The sequence below is a fragment of the Sander lucioperca genome, chromosome 19, assembly GCF_008315115.2.
Source record: "Sander lucioperca isolate FBNREF2018 chromosome 19, SLUC_FBN_1.2, whole genome shotgun sequence".
In the NCBI taxonomy this organism is placed as follows: domain Eukaryota; kingdom Metazoa; phylum Chordata; class Actinopteri; order Perciformes; family Percidae; genus Sander; species Sander lucioperca.
The window spans coordinates 29341783-29364367 of NC_050191.1; the positions used below are offsets into that span (position 1 = coordinate 29341783).

Genomic DNA, 22585 nt, shown 5'->3' on the forward strand with positions numbered 1-22585 from the left:
GGCACTTTGCCTGGCGCTTAATCATTGTTAGAAGGTTCTTTTCTATTTTCAAAGTCAAACCGCCTGGTTAATCGTTAACTTCAACTTTATTATCCCAAAGGAAATTTGTTACTGCTTGACAGCACAACAGCAACAAACACAGAAAAAAGTCCACAGCGCAGAGATGAGTTTTTTTAGTGACTTCATGCTGCTTGTAGCTTTTAACTGCATGTCTGCTGCATGACTGATGTCAGCTGTCAAAGCACAAAGAGAAATGCTCTGCCAACAAGTAATTTTTACAAACCTGACCAGATAAATATGCTTGTTTTCCAACATTGAGCACGATCATGACAGAGAGAAGCACCGGGGGGGGGGAACGAGGGAGAAGCGGGGGAAGGAAGGAATTGTTTTTAGAATAGATGAGATGTGATTCACGCAGGTCAGATGCTCTTAATGTCTCAACATATTCCTCCGTTCACCGTAGAAACATGTCGAAGCGAGGGGAGACGTTCGGGATCAGCAGAATCGGCAGCAAAATCAAAGGTGTGTTCAAGAGCACGACCATGGAGGGAGCCATGTTGCCGCCCAGCGCCGTGAACGACCTCAACGATGACCTGGTGAGTTCTTCTTTTTCACGAGTCCAAACAGCAAATCTCTTGTTACATTTTAACCATAAGTTGTCTAGTACAGGCATTATGCAGAGTCGGCTTTACATCCTGAGGAGGCTGCGGTCATTCAATGTCTGCAGTAAGCTCCTCTGGATGTTTTACCAGTCAGTCATTGCCAGTGTCCTGTTTTATGCTGTGGTGTGCTGGGGAGGCTGCATTAACAAGAGAGACGCTGGGCGACTGAACAGGCTGGTAAGGAAAGGCTCTGTTGTTGGCATTGAGCTGGAGTCACTCACGGACCATGAGTAGGATGCTGGCGATCATGGACATTGACCGCCACCCACTACACAGCGCGTTCATTAAACAGAGGAGCATGTTCGGTGGCAGACTTCTGTCACTGAACATGCTCCCCTGTTTAATTGAATTATGTTAACACCAGCTCAACAGGTGTCATTGTGTGTCTCCCTGCAGGTGGAGGAGGCGACCGTCGTGATGGAGGACGACTCCCCCGCCGAGCCGGCCAGCACGCCGGGCACCCTGCGGAACCTGTCGGCCTGGAGCATCACCATCCCCTACATCGACATCTACGACGACGAGGTCAAGAGGGAGAGGATCCCCGTCTTCTGCATCGACGTGGAGCGCAACGACCGGAAGGAAGGTGAGCGAACGGGGGGCCGTAAAACACGCCTCCTCTCTCACAGGACTACTCTGGTGATGTGATATGAGCTTCTAACTCCAGCCTTCATTTACTCTCTCAGAAACTTCTCCGACTTCATTTCACACTGAAGACAAAGCGCACGCTTCACACCAACACAAAACAATTTCTCAGTTTGCAAAGCTGCGGGCACATAATGGTTTTTTTGGCCCTATTTTAACAATCTAAGCGCACGGTGTGAAGCGCCTGGCGCAGGTGCGTTTAGGGCGTGTGTTTGTGCCGGGCGCATGGTTCAAAAGGGTTGTTCTGAGTGTCTTCATTAATCAGAGGTGTGTTTTGGGCGTAACATGCAATCAACCAATCAGAGATCATCTCCCATTCCCTTTAAAAGCCAGGCGCGTTGGAGGATTTGCACCGTAATATTTTTATTTGTAATCTTCTGCATGTGTGTGTGCTGCTGTGCGTCCCTGTGTGTGTAACAAGCATAGTGTGTGCACGAGCCTAGGAGCATTTTACTAATGCTCTGTTAAAATAACAATGAAATGCTGCGTTATTGACTTTAGACCAGGTTTTTGTTGGTCAATGGTGCCATCACTTCCTGCTGCCTCAAGATAGCAATACTCCCAGAATGCACCTGAACACACCTCCCTGTAAGACCAGCACGCCCAGAATGCACCTGAACACACCTCCCAGTAAGACCAGCACGCCCAGAATGCACCTGAACACACCTCCCTGTAACACCAGCACTCCCAGAATGCACCTGAACACACCTCCCTGTAAGACCAGCACGCCCAGAATGCACCTGAACACACCTCCCTGTAAGACCAGCACTCCCAGAATGCACCTGAACACACCTCCCAGTAAGACCAGCACGCCCAGAATGCACCTGAACACACCTCCCTGTAAGACCAGCACGCCCAGAATGCACCTGAACACACCTCCCTGTAAGACCAGCACGCCCAGAATGCACCTGAACACACCTCCCTGTAAGACCAGCACGCCCATGGGCCACAGATGGGTGCAGGTGCATTTGCTATTTAAACGACGTGGGCGCTGGACAGGAAACTGACAACTGGGTCGGTCTTAAACTAGCAAGGACGCTTGCGTCGGGTGCTGCGCTGTGCCGGGTGCAAGATAGGACCCCTTTACTTTATTTAGTGTTGGACATTAGACCCTGAACACAGACTTTAACAATCAACTAAATCAAACTGTGCCATTTGAATTCACCTTATTATCTAAATATGTTTCTGAAACGTGTCTTGTGTCCCAAGAGGTTTCACATATATACATAGAAAGGCACTCGGAGAGCGCAGACCTCCGCCTAGCCATGCCCTATCTCACAATGTTAACACAGTGTGAGTTTTCCCAGTCTGGAACTAATCTTCTCGATTATTCTAACACCACACGAATGCAGCACAAACCCCCTCTCTTCCGATGATAACGGACGTAAATGATAATTCTTATATCTGCCCGTGATTCGCAATCTTTTCAAAATGTAATGGGTTCTTTCTTGGCCCATGCTAGTTTTGCTTTTCCGTAATCTTTCTGACAGAGGCTTTTTTTAACGTTAATTGTTAAATAAATAACAGAAACTCAGCGCTCAGAAGAAGCTGTTAATCCACTCCAGACCAGGGATGCACCGAATCCAGGTTTCGGCTTCTGATTCAGCTGAATATTGGGCTTTTTGACGGGGTTGGGTTTCTGCCGAACCTTACATAGGTGGAGCGTTCAATGCAGTAGGCTGTGAGAAAGTGAAAATGGAACTGGTGAGCAGAAAAAGTGTAGTTTGGCAGAACTTTCAGTCAAAAGAAGACCATTCAAGTCCAGCTACATGTTCAATCTGCAATGCTGATTAGTCTGGTGGTGGCGAGGACCCTAAACTATACACAACATCACCGCTGTTACAACATCTGGTATGAAACATCTGAAAGAATACGAGTTGTGATGAAGGAATCTACAGACAGCAGCCAGAATGCAGCAACTTCAGGTACGGCAAAGGAAGGACAGTCACTGTTTACTTCATTAATGAGTTTACTGTGTTCATGGACTGAGGATGGGACGAGGATTCAGCAGAATCTCAACCAGTGGAGTCGGAATTCGGCCAAATCCCAAAAATCTGGATTCGGTGCATCCCTACTCCAGACACTTTTCTTAGACCTCAATTCTACCCTCAACTATCCTCTACACATTTTGCAATGTTGTTGTTGTAATGTTGTTGTGTTGTGTTTTCTTCTTCGTCTTGCAGTGGGTCACGAAACTGAAAAGTGGTCGGTTTACAGAAGATATCTGGAGTTCTACGTTCTAGAATCTAAACTCACTGAGTTCCACGGTAACGCTTAAAGACTTACTTTAACAATTTGTCATGTTTCTGATGAGAATATTTGCTAGTGTAAAATATGAATCTGTTCCCGTTTCTTTATATATTCTCTATAATGAGCTACATGAATTCATCTTTTTCTCCAGGCACGTTTGCAGATGCTCAGCTTCCATCCAAAAGAATTATCGGACCAAAGAATCTTGAGTTCCTCACATCCAAAAGGGAAGAATTTGAGGAATATTTACAGGTATGAAACCTTGATATCATTAAGAATGAGTGTTGTAGCTCATGTTTTGCAGTTGTCTTTGGTGCTGAGCGCCTGTTTTGTGTGTGAGAGGAATGAGATATTCAGTGTTAAAGAAATCGCACAAATCTTTACATCCATGCCGTCTTTTAACAGTGTTAACTTTGTCTGTAAGGTTCAGCACCACAAAGTAGGAAATAACATAAACCCACTTAAAACAGACAAAAGGAGAAACCATGTTACTACGTAGCGTCCTTACTTACCAAATGAGTGATCAGATGCCACCACAAGTAGAATCTTATTTCTGCGAGAAACATTATTCTGTAGATTCGTTCTGTACGAGATACACAGATGGTTTTTATGTTCAAGCTTGGCCTGGCAGGAAGTCAAGTTTGTGTTCGGGAGAATACCAGCCGGTACATATCTAAACTGTAAATATACTAAGCCCTGTGTGTGTGTGTGTGTGTGTGTGTGTGTGTGTGTATGTGTGTGTGTGTGTGTGTGTGTGTGTGTGTCTGTGTGTGTGTGTGTGTTTCTGCGCGTGTGTGTCTGTTTGTCGTATGTTTGTGGTTGTCGCTGTTTGTGTGTGTGTGTGTGTGTGTGTGACTGCGTGTGTGTGTGTGTATCGGTCTGTGTGTGCGTGCGTGCATGTTGCTGTTTGTGTGTGTGTCTGTTTGTCGTATGTGTGTGGTTGTCGCTGTGTGTGTGTGACTGCATGTGTGTGTGTGTGTGTATCTGTCTGTGTGTGCATGCGTGCATGTTGCTGTTTGTGTGAGTGTCTGTTTGTCGTGTGTGTGTGTGTGTGTGTCTGTGTGTGCGTGCGTGCATGTTGCTGTGTGTGTGTGTGTGTGTGTGTGCAGAGACTCCTGCAGCATCCAGAGCTCAGTAACAGTCAGCTGCTGGCAGACTTCCTGTCTCCTCACAGCATGGAGTCTCAGTTCCTGGACAGGATGCTGCCGGATGTCAACCTGGGTATGAAATTAACACAAATAGTTCCACTTTTTCTAAAATGTTACTTATCCATAAAGAAGTGGCAGCTAATATTATGTATGTTGATTCCAGTCCTATCGCTCAGTCCTAGTACTCCAAAATGAGTTTTAGAAAATGAAAGAATACTTCCCTTTTTTACCCATTTTTGCATCAAGAGGCATTAAACCCCCCCTACCTACCTGTCCGCTCGATGGTGTTTTAAGCCCCCAACATCGTCTTCCAGGCAGCGCTGCCTGGAAGACGATGTTGGGGGCTTAAAACACCAAACACCTACCTGTCCACGCCGAGCTGAGAGAGATGTTTGATTTGACTTTGTGTGGATTGAGACATTGGATGGATTGGGTCACAGACACTTTGTGCCTGAATATCCACAAAGCGTATACTTTTATAATCATGTAACTGCAGTGTAAAGTTAAATCGTATTTATTGTTTGTTTCACAGGAAAGATTTTCAAGTCTGTACCGGGGAAGCTGATAAAAGAGGTGAGTTGAAATGCCGCTCTAATGATGACAAATAATGTAGGTATTTGTCCTTATGTCCATGTACACCTAAGCTAAGCTAATGAGCTGTCTGCTGTTGCTTTATGTTTAGACATGAGTGTGTTATCAATCATCTAACATGCAAAAAAAAAAAAAAAAAAGACCCAACGGTGGAACTATTCCTTTAAGGTATTAACTAATATCAGCCATAGCCAATCAAATTAACTCATCTGATTCCATTTAAAACAATGAAATTAGAGAATAACTATTTTTTCCCCATACATTATTTTTGTGAAACTGACCCACTATGGCTTCCGGTAACTAAGACATTTATTTGTAAGTGTAAAGCTCAGTTAGTCATCTCACGCTGCATTAAAGGAGTTAATGTGAGTTTAGAGGGATATGAATGTCAGTGTTGTGCATGAACGGTGAACTGAACGTATCCGTTTGCAGCTAACAAACGTGAACGTGAGTGTACGGTTTAAAAGGTGACCGTGTGAACTGGTGGCTTTAGTCCGTGGTTGCTCGTAATACCTTACGTAGATGGTTGGTGTAGATCAGGGGTTCTTAAAGCTTTTTTCAATAATGTACCCCCTTTGAACAGTTTTTTTTTAACCCTTGTGTTGTCTTCCTGCCGACCACGTCGACAACTTTTAGTTTTTCTGGGTCAAAATTTAAAATGTAAACTTTTTTTCAACACTTTTGTTGCTTTTCCACCACTGTTTTTGTCACTGTTTCCAATGTTTTCGTCACGTTTCCCGACGTTTGTTGTTTTTTTTCCTGCACCTTTTGACGTTTTTGTGGGGTTTTTTTCCCCGTCGTTTTTGAAGCTTTTTCCGACATTTTTTTCAATGTTCTTTTATCGTTTTTTTTTTTTCCTCCAAATGCTATAAAATTAAATAAAACATGTGAAGAGCGTTGGAGGAAGCGATCCACGTTATTTAAAAAAACATGGGCTGAAAGAAACCCAAATTTCTGATATAGAAACTTTTTGAATATCGGTCAAATTTGACCCGAGGACAGCAGGAGGGTTAAGCCATACCTACGTACCCCCTAACCAGCGCAAATCATTTTTGGTAGAAATAAAAAGAGGAAGAATACAGCAATGTCAGAGATAGATTTAATAAACTGCAGCCTTGGACCTGGAGAACATTTAGATGATGATGAGAATGGAGACAAAACCTTTAAAAAAAAAAAAAACCTTGGAAAAAGACGGTAGAAAGAAGGAAAGAATAGGTCGAAAATAGTAATAAAAACTTCGGAAAAAAAACAGTAGAAAGAAGGAAGGCAACGCTAGGGCGACAAAAAGACAACAAATAAGCGACAAACTTCCAAAAAAGTGACAAAAGTTTTGAAAAAAAAAAGGCAGTAGAAAGAAGTAAGAAAGGCAAGAATAGGTCAAAACAAACGATAAAACCTTCAAAAAAAGGAGACAAACTTCAAAAACAGAGACAAAAACTTTGAAAAAAGAGACAAACTTGGAGAAAAAAAAGCCAGTAGAAGTAACTACAGCCTTGGAACTGAAAAAAATTACACGTACCCCCTGCAGTCCTCTAAAGTACCCCTAGGGGGACATGTACCCCCTGCAGTCCTCCAAAGTACCCCTAGGGGGACACGTACCCCCTGCAGTCCTCTAAAGTACCCCTAGGGGGACACGTACCCCCTGCAGTCCTCCAGAGTACCCCTAGGGGGACACGTACCCCCAGCAGTCCTCCAGAGTACCCCTAGGGGGACACGTACCCCCTGCAGTCCTCCAAAGTACCACTAGGGGGACACGTACCCCCTGCAGTCCTCTAAAGTACCTCTAGGGGGACACGTACCTCCTGCAGTCCTCCAGAGTACCACTAGGGGGACACGTACCCCCTGCAGTCCTCTAAAGTACCTCTAGGGGGACACGTACCCCCTGCAGTCCTCTAAAGTACCACTAGGGGTACAAGTACCCCCTGCAGTCCTCCAGAGTACCCCTAGGGGGACACGTACACCCTGCAGTCCTCCAAAGTACTCCTAGGGGGACACGTACACCCTGCAGTCCTCCAGAGTACCCCTAGGGGGACACGTACCCCCTGCAGTCCTCCAAAGTACCCCTAGGGGGACACGTACCCCCATTTGAGAACCACTGGCTTAGATAATAATCACAGATGAGTATGCTGTCGAATTGAAGGCTTTCTACACGGACACCTACACTACGAGCAGCCACTGCGCATTCGTCTGAGTCACCATTTTTTTCATTTTTATTTATTCATATAAGTTTACTTCATTCATCAAACAAACTAACAAACAAAGGGAATGCAAACACACATTTCTAAGTCCTGAATGAAAAGGAGCCGAAAGAAGATTCATCTTTTATAATCTGCCCCCCTTTCACAAAACATACATTAACAAAACAAATAGTTAACACGGTCACTCGTTAAACCAAGACACCGGCATGGTGAGTGCAACTGGCAGTTCGGACAACGCAGCTACCGGCACTACCGAAGCCAGTTCCTTTGAATATATAAAGGAGTTTTATAAACAAATATGCACAGATACTGTATTTAGTTTTGGAAGATGGCAACGATTGTTGGCCATGGTAGGAGGAGATTATACTGAAAATAAATGGCGTGGAGGGGGTCAGCCCTATGTTCCCACAGCCCTATGTTCCCACAGCCCAATGGTCCCACAGCCCAATGGTCCCACAGCCCAATGGTCCCACAGCCCTATGTTCCCACAGCCCTATGTTCCCACAGCCCAATGGTCCCACAGCCCTATGTTCCCACAGCCCTATGTTCCCACAGCCCAATGGTCCCACAGCCCTATGTTCCCACAGTCCTATGTTCCCACAGCCCTATGTTCCCACAGCCCAATGGTCCCACAGCCCAATGGTCCCACAGCCCAATGGTCCCACAGCCCTATGTTCCCACAGCTTTATTGTCCCACAGCCCTATGTTCCCACAGCCCAATGGTCCCACAGCCCTATTGTCCCACAGCCCTATGTTCCCACAGCCCTATGTTCCCACAGCCTTATTGTCCCACAGCCCAATGGTCCCACAGCCCAATGGTCCCACAGCCCAATGGTCCCACAGCCTTATTGTCCCACAGCCCTATGTTCCCACAGCCCTATGTTCCCACAGCCTTATTGTCCCACAGCCCAATGGTCCCACAGCCCTATGTTCCCACAGCCTTATTGTCCCACAGCCCTATGGTCCCACAGTCGTATGTTCCCACAGTCCTATGTTCCCACAGCCCAATGGTCCCACAGCCCAATGGTCCCACAGCCCAATGGTCCCACAGCCCTATGGTCCCACAGCCCTATGGTCCCACAGCCCAATGGTCCCACAGCCCAATGGTCCCACAGCCCAATGGTCCCACAGCCCTATGTTCCCACAGCCCTATGTTCCCACAGCCCTATGTTCCCACAGCCCAATGGTCCCACAGCCCTATGTTCCCACAGCTTTATTGTCCCACAGCCTTATTGTCCCACAGCCTTATTGTCCCACAGCCCAATGGTCCCACAGCCCTATGTTCCCACAGCCCTATGTTCCCACAGCCCTATGTTCCCACAGCCCAATGGTCCCACAGCCCAATGGTCCCACAGCCCAATGGTCCCACAGCCTTATTGTCCCACAGCCCAATGGTCCCACAGCCCTATGTTCCCACAGTCCTATGTTCCCACAGCCCAATGGTCCCACAGCCCAATGGTCCCACAGCCCAATGGTCCCACAGCCCAATGGTCCCACAGCCCAATGGTCCCACAGCCCTATGTTCCCACAGCCCTATGTTCCCACAGCCTTATTGTCCCACAGCCCTATGTTCCCACAGCCCTATGTTCCCACAGCCCTATGTTCCCACAGCCCAATTGTCCCACAGCCTTATTGTCCCCACAGCCTTATTGTCCCCACAGCCCTATGTTCCCACAGCCCTATGTTCCCACAGCCCTATGTTCCCACAGCTCAATGGTCCCACAGATCAATGGTCCCACAGCCCTATGTTCCCACAGTAGGTAACCAATTATTTGGAGTAAACTGTCATCACTCAAATGTACGTAAGAGTGCTCTTGAGTGTTCATAGATTTTGTTCTTAGCTAAGAACAAATCCAAGATAAGAAAACATTAGTGAATGTCAAAATCTTCGTAAAAAGTGGGGTTTAAGAACACAATTCTTCCTAAGAACGGTTGGTGAATGAGACCCAATGTTCCTACATTTCTAAGATTTTTCTTAAAATTAGGCCCTATGTTCCCACATTTCTAGGACATTTTCAAAATTAGGTCTTTTGTTCCTACATTTCCCTTTTATATTTAAGCCCTATCCTCCCACAACATTTTTTGGAAGCACTTTATAGTAAATTAGGGTTAGGGGTTAGGGTTAGGTTGGGTGTAATTGGCTACCAAATTTGGAGAAAGGGGGATAACATCTGATACAAATTTATGAAAAAGGAAATGTGGGAACATAGGGCCTAATTTTGAAAAAAATCTTAGAAGTGTGGGAACATAGGGCTGTGGCGAAATAGGCACGCCCCTGCGTGGATTTGCAGGGTTTTTGGCAGATTTGAAAGTAAGGAAGAAACAAACATGATCTAGTTAATTTAAACTGTGTGAACTTGAACTTCGAGGTAGATCTTGCAACAAGATGTCACAGATCCAAAAACATCAGGATGGTTGCACAAAGGAAATGTGTGCTTGTTCTTGAAAGAAGCTGTTGTTTTCCCAGCCCTAAGGTCTCTGTGGATGATGTGTAGTGTGTAATCATGAATTACTGCAGGGAGGATGTGGGAGGTGAGGATGGAGACTTCCTTTTAACCAGATAAATAATCAGCAATCCTCTGTGGGTGGTGTTATGTCGCTGGCCCTGACCTCTCTGTGTGGAGAAACAAGTCCTGATAAGTCTTATATAAAGTACTTGAAAGCAATACTTGAATAGAAGTACAAGTATCTTACCAGACAATGACTTTGGTAGAAGTTAAAGTCTCCTTTTAGAATATTACTTGAGTAAAAATCTTATCTTAAGTATCTGATATTTACTGTACTTAAGTATCAAAAGTAATGTTTTGATATTAAATGTACTTGACAATTAGAAGTAAAAGTAAAATAAAAACTGAACTTTATTGTGTCTTCCTCATAGTAAAACATAATATTCAGGGTTTCCACACTTTCTTAAATATCAAATTCAAAGTCTGACAACATTTTTTTTGTGAGAAAGAATCTTTCACTCCGACGTACGACAAACATGTCTTGCAAGTAACGAGTAACGGAGATGCTGAGGGGAAATGTATCGGAGTAAAAGTAGAAGTTTCCAGAAAAAAAAGTAAAGTACAGATACATGAAAAATTCTACTTAAAGGGTAACTACTGTTTTTTTCAACCTGGACCCTATGTTCCTATGTGTTTGTGTCTAAGTGACTGATGGGAACAACAATCTCAGTCGGCAGCGGAGAAACAAGCTACAATGTAAGTTAAAAGCACAATTGTGCAGCTTGTATTTACCTTTACAAAAGTGCTCGTTTTGCCGCTGACAGGCTCAGATTAATATTCTAAGTGTCTGACAACATTATGGAAAGGATCCCTACAGAGATAGACCTTTAAAACCTCTTTAAGACCTTTCTGTTAAACCAGAATTGGCTCTGAAGTCGCTAGCTCTAAACCCACCAGACTCCATTTAAAAAAACTGTACTTTTAGCGTGTGTAGGGCCAACATATTTTCACATGTAATTCAGTAAACTATGTGTTTATTTCAACCAAAACTATAGTTGTGATGGTTGGAAAAGTGGAAAGACGACCCAAAACGTCTTTTCATAGTTTTATTTTGTTTCTATCGACTTTGAATGAAGTGTGTTTTACGATGCTAAAATTACTGTTTATTTACATGGAGTCTGGTGGGATTAGCAATCGCAATTTTGCGGATGTTTTTATGTTTAAAAAAAGGATCTTATTCTTTAACAGAAAGGTTTACCTCCTTAGAAATCCTTCCCATAATGTTGTCAGACACTTAGAATATTAATCTGAGTCTGTCAGCGGCAATCAGAATCAGAATCAGAAAAAGCTTTATTGCCAAGTACGTTTACACACACAAGGAATTTGTCCTGGTGCTGTAGGTGCATGTCACATTAAAGCAACACGCACAGACACACCGAGTCGCCATATTCGGCGCCAAAACAACTCTCTTAACTCTCGCAGGGACAATACAGCATGACATGAGGAGAGGAGAGGGGGAAAAAAGCAACTCTCAGACTATCCTCATAAAGATAAGAACAGTCTGGGAACAGGAAAAAACACCTCAGCACATAAGCACACAAACAGTACATTTGCACTGCTGAACATAACATAACATAACATAACATAAATGTACAGTTGCACATTTGGCTGCGAAGGCGTGGGACTGGGGAGAGGGTAGGTTGGGGGAGTTTGGCCTGCTGAGAAACGCACAGCCCGGCAGTCCCACTAGTGTCCCAGTCCGCAGAATGTTATAGCGAAAACACAGCACGTTGCCATGGTGACACCCTTGAACAGTCCAGAACCGATACGACAATCAGCAGGCAGTAGGGAAGACGGGGGAGGAACCAAGAGAGTCTCGCTTGCAGAGCCCCAACAGGGTGACTGTTTGTTCCAAGAAACGGCCTTGGCAAGGCCGTTCAGGATAAGGGAGCCGAAAGATTAAATTTGTTTTGTCTGCACGAATGGCTGCCCTAATTTAGACATTCATTCTATTGTCCAACTGCACAACTGTTCAACTGGTCAATTTTTCTTTCCAAATCCATGACCTTCCTCATGATGGTATCCAAGCCGCGGGTCATTACCATGCTGTTTTCCATCACGCGATTAATAGTTCCAGTTTGCGAACTGATCGCTTTTTCGACAGCTTCAGTCAGGCCAGGCAGCTTCCTTGGGCTTTGGACAGCTACCAAAGTCTTTCCAATTTTTCGATAAACCAGAGCGAAGCATCCTCCAATCAGCAACATTCCAGTTATCAGGGTTCCAAATAGGTAGATATCCTCAACGTCCTCCACGGAAAGAGCAGAGAGACACACGACACGCCATTTCTCCCAGCCGTCCATCGTATACCCCGCAGCAAACGTCCCGTCAGGACATAATGGCTCACCCGAACCAGTGCTCCTCCTCGAGAATACAGTGTCAATTGCGCTGAGAGACCAATTAATCAATTCCATGATTTTTAGGTATTTGTAGAGCCTTGCAGGGAGAGTCTCTAAAAAGTTAACAGCACACGACACAAGACATCAGACGAGCACCTTTGTGAAGGTAAATACAAGCTGCACAATTGTCCTATTAATTGTAGCTTGTTTCACCGCTGCCGACTGCAGCGATCTCTCTTAATACTGGACCAATGTCAAAGATTGTTGTTCCCATCAGTCACTTAGACACAAAAACATAGGAACATAGCGTCCAGGTTGAAAAAAACGGTAGTTAGTAAGTACAGTAACATTACAACATTGACACTGATTGATACCAAACATTGTGTTTTCCAGAAAGGACAGAACCTGGACCCTTTCATCCAGTCCTTCTTCAACTCCTGCGAGTCGCCCAAACCCAAACCCAGCCAACCGGAGCTGACCATCCTCAGCCCCTCCGCTGAGAACAACAAGAAGGTGAAACAGAAACTAAACGGCTCTCTGTCCTGCTCACATAAGAGCAGGGTGTTTACTCTGATACTCTCCAGCACATTAACAGCCAGCTTTAAGTGGTAAACACATTAACTTTATCAAAAGTCATCTGCACGGAGCATTCCTGTCAGTCTGCAGAGAAAGTTTATCAGGTTTGAGAGGATAAGGAATTTCAGGGAGGAAAAGGAATGTCAGCCTGTATAATAAGTCTTAATGTTTTTTCTCTCCATGGAGACAGTTAGGATAAATGAGGCAGTGCTATAACTCTACAGACGGGAATCCCGCCAGGCCAGGATCTTTTTTTAATGCCAAAAATAAAGCCTCCCACATCCATTGTGTTTCCCTTATATTCATTCAGCCGTTAACTGCAGCGGTGCACCGCCGTGACTCACTGAATGAGACCACTGTGTGTGGTTAGTTCACGTCAGTTCAACTGCTAAAGTCAGTTGAACAGGTGAAGCGAAGATAATGTTGTCGGTAACGTTAGCCTGCTGGTAGTCTTGCATAGCCAGACCTATCTTAAATATCCTGAAATTTCCTTCGGGATGAATAAAGTATCTATCTATCCATCCATCCATCTATCTATCTCCACAGCGCTGACAGATTCAGACCAGAGAAAATGCTAATTAAAACAGATCAGTGATAGCCTGGATCCGCCCTCCTACGTACTTCCGCTCATTTGTTCATTTTCCTTCAGTACTCTGTCTGGGTTTGCGGTATATTTGCGGGTTTTCTCCGGCCAATCTTTACCGGTTCAATCAGTGAACAGAGGGAGTGGCTGGGAACGATGACATTGAGGTTGTGCGCTAGTTTGAGTTGTAGTTCCGTAATGGCGGGGGAGAAAGATGTGAGCGAAGCCATTCGGTCCGTTGTGGCAACGCTGCTGAATATGCAGAAGTTAAAGCCCGAGCAAGAACAATCTTTGCTGAGTTGTGTTGGTGGCCATGATGTTGTGGCCCTCCTCCCCACGGGGTTCAGGAACAGTTTGATTTTCCTGCTCGCTCCGTTAGTGGTGAAGGAGTTGGCTAAGGCTAACGCTAGCGATGCTAAGCCGACGTCAGTTGGAAAGTCAGTTGAACAGGTGAAGCGAAGATAATGTTGTCGATAACGTTAGCCTGCTGGTAGTCTCGCATGGCCAGACCTATCTCCACAGCGCTGACGGATTCAGACCAGAGAAAATACAAATTAAAACGGATCAGTGATGCTTTTTTGCCATCTTTAAAATCCTGGTCCTTACTTTTAGAGCCCTGAAAGGTCAAGTTCAGCTTCAGCTTCACACGCCCACCCGTAGGCTGAGGTCATTAGGTCAGAGGGTATTAGTGGTTCTTCGCACTCATTTTAAAACTAGAGAGGATCGATCATTCCCAGCAGTGGCTCCTAGGCTGTGGAATGTCTGGCCTCCCTCTCTACGTTGTGTGAATTCTGTCGAATCTTTTAAAAAGCAACTGAAGACTGCTATTCAAGCAGGCTTTTAGTTAGTCGAGGGGGTTTTATGCTTGTTTGTTATGTTTTCTACTTGTATTTAAATGTTCTTTAATTTGTTGTATTGTATCACATTTTAGTGTGAAGCACTTTGTGATTTTTATCTGTGAAAGGTGCTATACAAATAAACTGTACTTACCGTGAAGTGTGCTAGAAGTGATGTAATGTAGCGTTTTACATGTATGTAGAGTGAGCACTGCATCGTTCAAACACATAGCCCTACATTGCTTGTAAAATAATAATTGGAATAACAGGTGAACAAGCTTTAAAAGTGGCATATTTATGCCGAAGGGAAGTGTTAAATATTTCAAGAAACTTTAAAGTGTTGAGCTGAGAACGGAATTTGAATTTTCTAAGGTGTTTAAAACATGGAATACCAAAATGATCCCAGGCATTCGTGCCACAGATTAATGCTGATGTTGTTTGTTATAAACGTGAGAATGTGCAGAATGCGACCCTGTTAACTCCACCGATCGACCCGTCCCGTTAACTATTGTGTCATCATTTCACTTTAACCTGCAGCTCTTCAGCGACCTGTTCAAGAATAACGCTAACCTGGAGAGTTTGGAGCGGAAACAAAATCACAACTGCTTCATGGAAATGGTTTCTGTAGACGGCATGTATGACTACATGATGTACATCGGTAAGTGACCCTCACAAAGCTGAACTGCTGTCTTGGAGTGGAGGAGAGTACTGTTCAATACAAGTTGTACATGAGGAATTACAGCTTGTTTCATGTTTATAAGCTTATTTTTTCAGTTATTTGTCCTGTGTGTATTGAAGCATCCCCTCCAGTCTGTCTCTGTGTTGTGACTCTTCAGTCTGTCTCTGTGTTTGGACTCTTCAGTCTGTCTCAGTGTTTGGACTCTTCAGTCTGTCTCAGTGTTTGGACTCTTCAGTCTGTCTCTGTGTTGTGACTCTTCAGTCTGTCTCAGTGTTTGGACTCTTCAGTCTGTCTCTATGTTGTGACTCTTCAGTCTGTCTCAGTGTTTTTGTTTTTGACCCACAGGTCAGGTGGTGTTCCACACGGCGGACTGGCTGCACCACTGTCTGGCTGCTGGCAGGATCCTGTTTAAGAACACGTTTGAAGCCTACATGGATCAGTACATGCAGTCCAAACTGGAGCACATCCTCCAGGAGCACCATATGGTCTCCCTCATCACACAGCTCAGAGGTCCGTGTTTCCTCTTCTAGACTGCGTCTACACTAACACTCAAAGTTAGCACAACTTAAAACATGTTTAAGTGGACAGTTGGAGTTTGAAAAAAAAGCAGAACGTATGGTTTTTAAAGTGAAAAAAGTAATATTCCTGGCTCAGTAGCAGCATGTATATGGACTGGTTTGAGTATCTGCAGTAGGGCTGCAAGATATGAGGAAAATATGCCATAACATTTTTTGAATAATGCAATAACGATATACTTGCGATACATAAACAGTGTACTCAAAAGTGTACTCAGTTCTGCTGCTTGCAGTATTCTGCTTAAATACAACAAATTGCTTATTTTCATCATCCATGACCATTCTTCTTACGGGAGGTCCTTAAGCTCGAGCCCTGCCCGTGCCATGTAGAATAACAACTGTCACCATAAAAGGATATGCATAAGCAATAATGACCCACTATCAGTGCTTGGTGTTGTCATTTCTTCCCGCAGACGCCGTGTTCTGCGAGAGCAGCGAGGAGCGAACCGCTGAGGACAAACAACTCCGAGCCAAGCAGACGTTTGATGAGATGATGAAGTATTTACCAGGTCGGTCCTCAAGTCTCACAGACCGCCGATATTTTCTACGGAAATTATTTATTTTATGTAGATCGTAGTAACCCTGCTACATTATTCCTCAAACATCACAAGCAATGTAAGATCGTTTCATTCCAATATTTCATCAGAATTTGAAGAAATAGTTTGAGACTCCAAACATTACCAGGCATTACATTACATTACATGTCATTTAGCTGACGCTTTTATCCAAAGCGACTTACAATTGCTATATATGTCAGAGGTCGCACGCCTCTGGAGCAACTAGGGGTTTAGTGCCTTGCTCAGGGACACACTGGTAGATGTATCTCAGTGGGAATCTAACCCAGGTCTCCCACACCAAAGGCATGTGTTATATCCACTGCGCCATCACCTCCCTAGGTGCTTTCTTTGATGTTGTATGCAAATTAGCACATACTCAAAACCTGCCTGATATGCATATTTACACGTTATGTACACAACATTTTAGGTAACTTGTAATACAAAGAATAATCATCTTAATGTAAATAACCTGGTGATATATGTTCTTCTAAAGGCTTTACGCTATTCACCCTTTGTGTGTTAAATTTAAATGATGTCACTGTTTCAACAACACCAACATTTTAAGTTGTAGAAACAACACAAGTAATCAAAAAATGACCCCTGGAGAGAAGAATGTTCCTGTCGTAGCACGTCGTTGGTTTTAGTCTTTTTATGGGATTTATTTACGATAAGAAAATGTAGACTATAAGCAGACTTATGCTTTATAAGCACTGACTTCGTGTTTTAATGAAAAGGGAAGCAGCAATAAACAGAGAGAAGACAGTCTTATCTCCTCTCACTTCCCCAAAACTCCACGTCAGATCTGGTCTGCAGATTCCAACTATTAGAGAACTGAACTGATTCAGTCAAGTCTCACTACTCACGTGTCCTGACAGAAATACACTTCCGCTTTCTGTTATCATATGAGCAGGGATGCACCGAATCCAGGATTTGGCTTCTGATTCAGCTGAATATTGGGCTTTTTGACAGGTTTCAGTTTCTGCCAAACCTTAGAATTTTTTTCCACCAAACCAGAGGCTTGCACTGCTACGCATGGCGACGTAATGACGGCGCCGTTGATTACGGGAAGGTGTTTACGTAGGTGGAGCGTTCAATGCAGTAGGCTGTGAGAAAGTGGAAATGGAACTGGTGAGCAGAAAAAGTGTAGTTTGGCAGTACTTTCAGTCAAAAGAAGGCCATTCAAGTCCAGCTACATGTTCAATCTACAATGCTGATTAGTCTGGTGGTGGCGAGGACCCTAAACTATACACAACATCACCGCTGTTACAACATCTGGTATGAAACATCTGGAAGAATACGAGTTGTTGAAGGAATCTACAGACAGCAGCCAGAATGCAGCAACTTCAGGTACGGCAAAGGAAGGACAGTCACTGTTTACTTCATTAATGAGTTTACTGTGTTCATGGACTGAGGATGGGACGAGGATTCAGCAGAATCTTAACCAGGAGATTCGGTATTCGGCCGAACCCCAAAAATCTGGATTCGGTGCGTCCCTACAGATAAGTTTGTTCCTTCAAAGTAAGTTGAAACTTTGAAGTAACAGACGTCAACGTATGTAACCATTTTAGTTTGTTTATATCTGGTGAGAGTTCTGCACTGAAATATTACTTTACGTTAGGTGTATCTTAGTCTATATAGACAACGATTGTTCCGGTGCCGCCGGAAAATCCGCCAGATGTCCGTCCCCTTCCTCTGTCTCTGTGTCGGCGTTCTAACCTCTGGTGGATTTGTGAGGACTATGGTTAACTGCTCCTCAGACCTCTGCAGGGTAAATCCAGACAGCTAGCTAGACTATAAGTCCAGTTTTCTGTTGCACGACTAAAACTACTTTTGAACGTCCACATGTTCCACCAAAACAAGTTCCTTCCTGAGACTATTTAGCAGAGGCACCGTGGCTCTGTCCGGAGCTTAGCCCCGCCCAAGACGATTGTGATTGGTTTAAAGAAATGGCAATAAACCAGAGCACGTTTTACTTCCATCCCAGAATGCTGCGTGGACTAGCCAGACCTTCCAGGTCAGACTAGGTGTATCTGAGATGGGATTAACACCACTCCTTATTAATATATACTCAGGAATGTGCTGGATCTACATCCAAACATGCTCTATCAAGACTTTAGACGGGTCCGAGCACAGATGAGTTGTGTCATGCGGTTCAGTAGATTTTAAAGTGTGCGTGTTTGATTTCAGACTTTGTGGTGAAGTGCATTGGCCAGGAGAGGAAATACGAAGGCATCCGACTCCTCTTTGACGGTTTCCAGCAGCCTGTCCTCAACAAACAGGTAAACAGAAGAACTTTAAACCAAGAGGACATTTACAGGGGGACAAAACAGACAACAGGCCTGCAGTCAGCAGTTAGGGAAAAGTATTTAGATCCTTTACTTAAAGGTCCTATGACATGCTGCTTTTTGGATACTTTTATATAGGCCTTAGTGGTCCCCTAATACTGTATCTGAAGTCTCTTTATATAGACCTTAGTGGTCCCCTAATACTGTATCTGAAGTCTCTTTATATAGACCTTAGTGGTCCCTAATACTGTATCTGAAGTATCTTTATATAGACCTTAGTGGTCCCTAATACTGTATCTGAAGTCTCTTTTATATAGACCTTAGTGGTCCTCTAATACTGTATCTGAAGTCTCTTTTATATAGACCTTAGTGGTCCCTAATACTGTATCTGAAGTCTCTTTATATAGACCTTAGTGGTCCCCTAATACTGTATCTGAAGTCTCTTGGTGGAGGGGGGTGGTGTGGCCTTGACCAACTGCCACTTGGCTTGTTTGCAAGCCATGATGTCTCTCTCTTTCTCATGGGTGGGCCAAATTCTTCATCTGAGCTTTCATTTTCTCAAAGGCAGAGCAGGATACCCAGGGCTCGGTTTACACCTATCACCATTTCTAGCCACTGGGGGACCATAGGCAGGCTGGGGGAACTCATATTAATGTTAAAAAACCTCATAAAGTGACATTTTGAAGAATCCTCCCATTGTAGAAAGTGTAAAGGATCCAACTAGTTGTGTGTGTATAATGGTCTAATCATCTCAGCTGGACTTGTAGCCGTTATATTGTCGGCTAGTTTACTTTAGAATCAAACATCAGATTTTATTAACTACATGTGTTTTGTGTGCAGTAATCCTAATGAGTAAAGTAACTAAAGCTGGTCTCTGCCGTTGTGTCTCCTCAGATGACGTACGTCCTGCTGGACATCGCCGTGCAGGAGCTGTTCCCTGAACTCACCAAGGTAAACAAGTGACAGAGGAGAATGTAAAGAGATTATACAGGAAGAGACACAAGTCAAATGATGTTTGGGAAAGTGTCCTGTGGATTCTTAAACAGCGGGGCAGGAGAGGACTACAATAACCAACATTAGATTCATAATGTGAGCATCAGTTCCTCCCGGCAAGGGACGCTTTATATCAGCGCTTCTCAAAAGTATGGACCAAGGTCTGCATCCGGACCCGGCCCACCAGTGGTGTGGTCTAATGTATTGTAGTTGGTATACTGTACTGTATATGTATATTCATATATACATTTTTAAGAGGGTATATGGAGATTCTGGAGCTTTCTTAGTGGGTATACTGGGCATACCTGCGTATCACGTAGACTACACCACTGCGGCCCACAAATCGTGTTATAAGTCGCCGGACACCACACTCTGAGGACTACGTAGGCACTCTGCGCATCGGACGGTTCACGCCTCGCCAAATAACATATTTTTAAAACATAAGTTTATATTGTAATTGGTTTTAGCGAGGTTGTTGGCGAGGGCCAGTAAAAAGGCTTGTTAGTTTGCACGTGCGTGCGTCCGTGCTTGTTTTACTATATTCGTGGGGTCCAAAAACCGGGGAATACAGTATACTTGTGGGGTCCCGACAGCTTTGTGGGCCCAAAATGCTGGACCCCACAACTTTAAATGGCTGTTTGAGGGTTAAGACTTGGTTTTAGGATTAGGTTATGGTTAGGGTGAGGGTAAGGGTTAATGTTAGGCATTTAGTGGTGATGGTTAAGGTTAGGGGCTAGGGAATGCATTATGTCAATGACGGGTCCCCACAAAGATAGTGCCGTCTGTCTGTCTGTCTGTCTGTCTGTCTGTCTGTCTGTCTGTCTGTCTGTCTGTCTGTCTGTCTGTCTGTCTGTCTGTCTGTGTGTGTGTGTGTGTGTGTGTGCGTGCGCGCGAGAGCGAGTGTATCTTCAGAGTGAGTAGCGACTCTAGGCCTATACTCACAGAAAGAAAAAGCCAATATGTTGAATTATTACTTGACATTATCAGGACAGATTCATGGGCATTTTTGTTGTTGTTAATGTAACTGATGTAACCATAGCGATTGTTAATGGACTAATTGTTTCAGCTCTGATTAAAACGACAGACGCCTGCTCTCTAACCTCTGAATGCTTGGTCTAACGCTGCTGTGCACGTTTCCTCCTCTGCAGGGAGCGAAGGAAGCCGTCATGTGAAGCAGATGACGTAACCAACACTGGATCCACATCCTGGATTATGGAAGTGCAATGATCAACTATTTGCAAAATCCTCTGGGATCATCTTTACATTCCAAATGTATATAGATAAACTAATAAAAAGATATATATTTATTAACGTGAACGCTGTCTGTTGTCTTTTCTTTCACTACCAATGACAACATATTACGAGAAGTTATTAAATGTCTGTTTCTTTCAATCATTGTTTGAGAATGACTATTTATACAGTTTAAATTTAGGGACATCGCAGGTAAACTTCAGGCTCAGCAAAGTTCACTTTATCAGATGAATTATTTTGAAAATTGTTTCTTAAATTTCATGTTACAAAAACAAATAGGGTTCTGTATAATGTAAGAATATAAACTCAGAGAGAACCTCAGTGTGATCCCAGGAATTATTGTCATAAAGGTCAGTGTAATATGTCGAAGAAAGGAATGAAAGTCAAAGTATAGTATTTCGAAAAAATTGCATAAAAAGTCATAGTATAGTATGTCAAAAAAGTCACAAAAGGTCGTAGTATAGTATGTTGAATAAAGTCATAAAAAAGTATGTCGAAAAAGACAAAAAAGTCATAGTATAATTTGTTGAAAAAAGACAAAAGTCATAGTATAGTATGTCGAAAAAGTCATAGTATAGAAGGTCCAAAAAAAGTCATATTGTATGTCGAAAAATGTCAGTAGTATAGCATGTTGAAAAAGTCATAGTATGTCAAAAGAAATCACAAAAAGTCATACTATCGTATGTTGAAAAAAATCACAATAGTCATAGTATAGTATGTTGAAAAAGTCAGTATAGTATGTCAAAAAAAATCAAAAAGTCATTAGTATATAAAAAAAAATAAAGAAGTCATAGTATAGTGTTTCGAAAAAATGATAAGTCATAGTATTGTATGTTGAAAAAAAAAATCACAAAAAGTCATAGTATAGTATTTCAAAAGTCAAGTCATAGTACAGTATGTAAAAAAAAAAATCATAAAAAAGTCATAGTATAGTATGTCGAAAAAAGTCATAAAAAGGCATAGTATATTATGTCGAAAAAGACAGAAAAAGTCATAGTGTACTATGTTGACAAAAGTCATAAAACAGTCATAGCACAGCATGTCCAAAAAGTCATGAAAAAAGCCGTAGTGTAGTATGTCGAAAAAGTAAAAAGAAAACATTTTAAAACACAGTCATAGTATAGTATGTCATTTAAAAGTCATAAAAAGGTTGTAGCGTGAGCACTTTACCTGTGTGGCCTTCAATCATACACTTGCTCCCTAAAATAGTCCTCAGTCATCAAAACCTTGAGAACCCCTAAATGCAAGATTTTGTGTAAAAATGGTAACAATTTAGTTTAATTTGTCCTGGGAGGAACTCCTCCTCCCATCCCTGGAGGGGAAATCCCTGTCAACATTTGTTTGAGTGAGGCATCCAACTGGTTTAATCTCAGGACAAGACTGTGGTTGAACTGGGAAGCTCTTCTCACTGAATAATTAAATAGAAAACTATGAAAAGCCGACTGTGTCCGGTATGTGACCCAGGCTGTTTTCACCATGTGACGGCTGCCAGCTCTGTGTCTCCTCTCAGAACTAAAAAAGCACGGAGAAGCGTTTCCACGGAGTCCTAATGTGCTTGTTTTCAAGCTTCTTGGCAGCTCACGTCGGCCAGCTGTGTTTGCACTCAGTGAACTGACTAATGAGGAGTTCCCCAACATTAACAGGCAGCGAGCGTCCTTTAGAGATCCTTCACACAGCGGACGCCTTGTTCTCTCTGCTCGGAGAACTCTGGGGGTAACAGACAGAAGAGTCTGCTGAGCACTGCTTCTGTTTGAGATGGCGTTCAGTACATAGGCGTAATTAGCAGGAAGGATGGGTGGGGTGGGCAAAACTGGTCTTTTTCTAAGTTATTTGGGGTATTTGTCATGTTTTCAATGTTTTTGTTGCTTTTTCCTGACATTTTTGCCGGTTTTTGTACTCATTTTTGTTGCTTATTT

The 22585-nt window shown here is 43.4% G+C and overlaps 1 protein-coding gene across 5 annotated transcripts in view; it reads left to right on the top strand.

The window, feature by feature from the left end:
• LOC116045403 (sorting nexin-14-like) overlaps positions 1 to 20738 on the top strand; it is a 47822-nt gene extending 27084 nt beyond the window's left edge. For all 5 annotated transcript variants that reach the window (XM_035995075.1, XM_031293045.2, XM_035995077.1 and 2 more), the window contains 13 exons: positions 464 to 596; positions 1059 to 1245; positions 3488 to 3571; positions 3706 to 3806; positions 4664 to 4775; positions 5235 to 5275; positions 12728 to 12847; positions 14867 to 14987; positions 15354 to 15518; positions 15997 to 16092; positions 18328 to 18419; positions 19320 to 19376; positions 20567 to 20738. In XM_035995075.1, the coding sequence (XP_035850968.1) occupies positions 464 to 596; positions 1059 to 1245; positions 3488 to 3571; positions 3706 to 3806; positions 4664 to 4775; positions 5235 to 5275; positions 12728 to 12847; positions 14867 to 14987; positions 15354 to 15518; positions 15997 to 16092; positions 18328 to 18419; positions 19320 to 19376; positions 20567 to 20590 (1333 nt within the window). In that variant the 3' untranslated portion in view covers positions 20591 to 20738. The remainder of the gene's footprint in view (positions 1 to 463; positions 597 to 1058; positions 1246 to 3487; positions 3572 to 3705; positions 3807 to 4663; positions 4776 to 5234; positions 5276 to 12727; positions 12848 to 14866; positions 14988 to 15353; positions 15519 to 15996; positions 16093 to 18327; positions 18420 to 19319; positions 19377 to 20566) is intronic.
• Positions 20739 to 22585: the final 1847 nt, after the last annotated feature.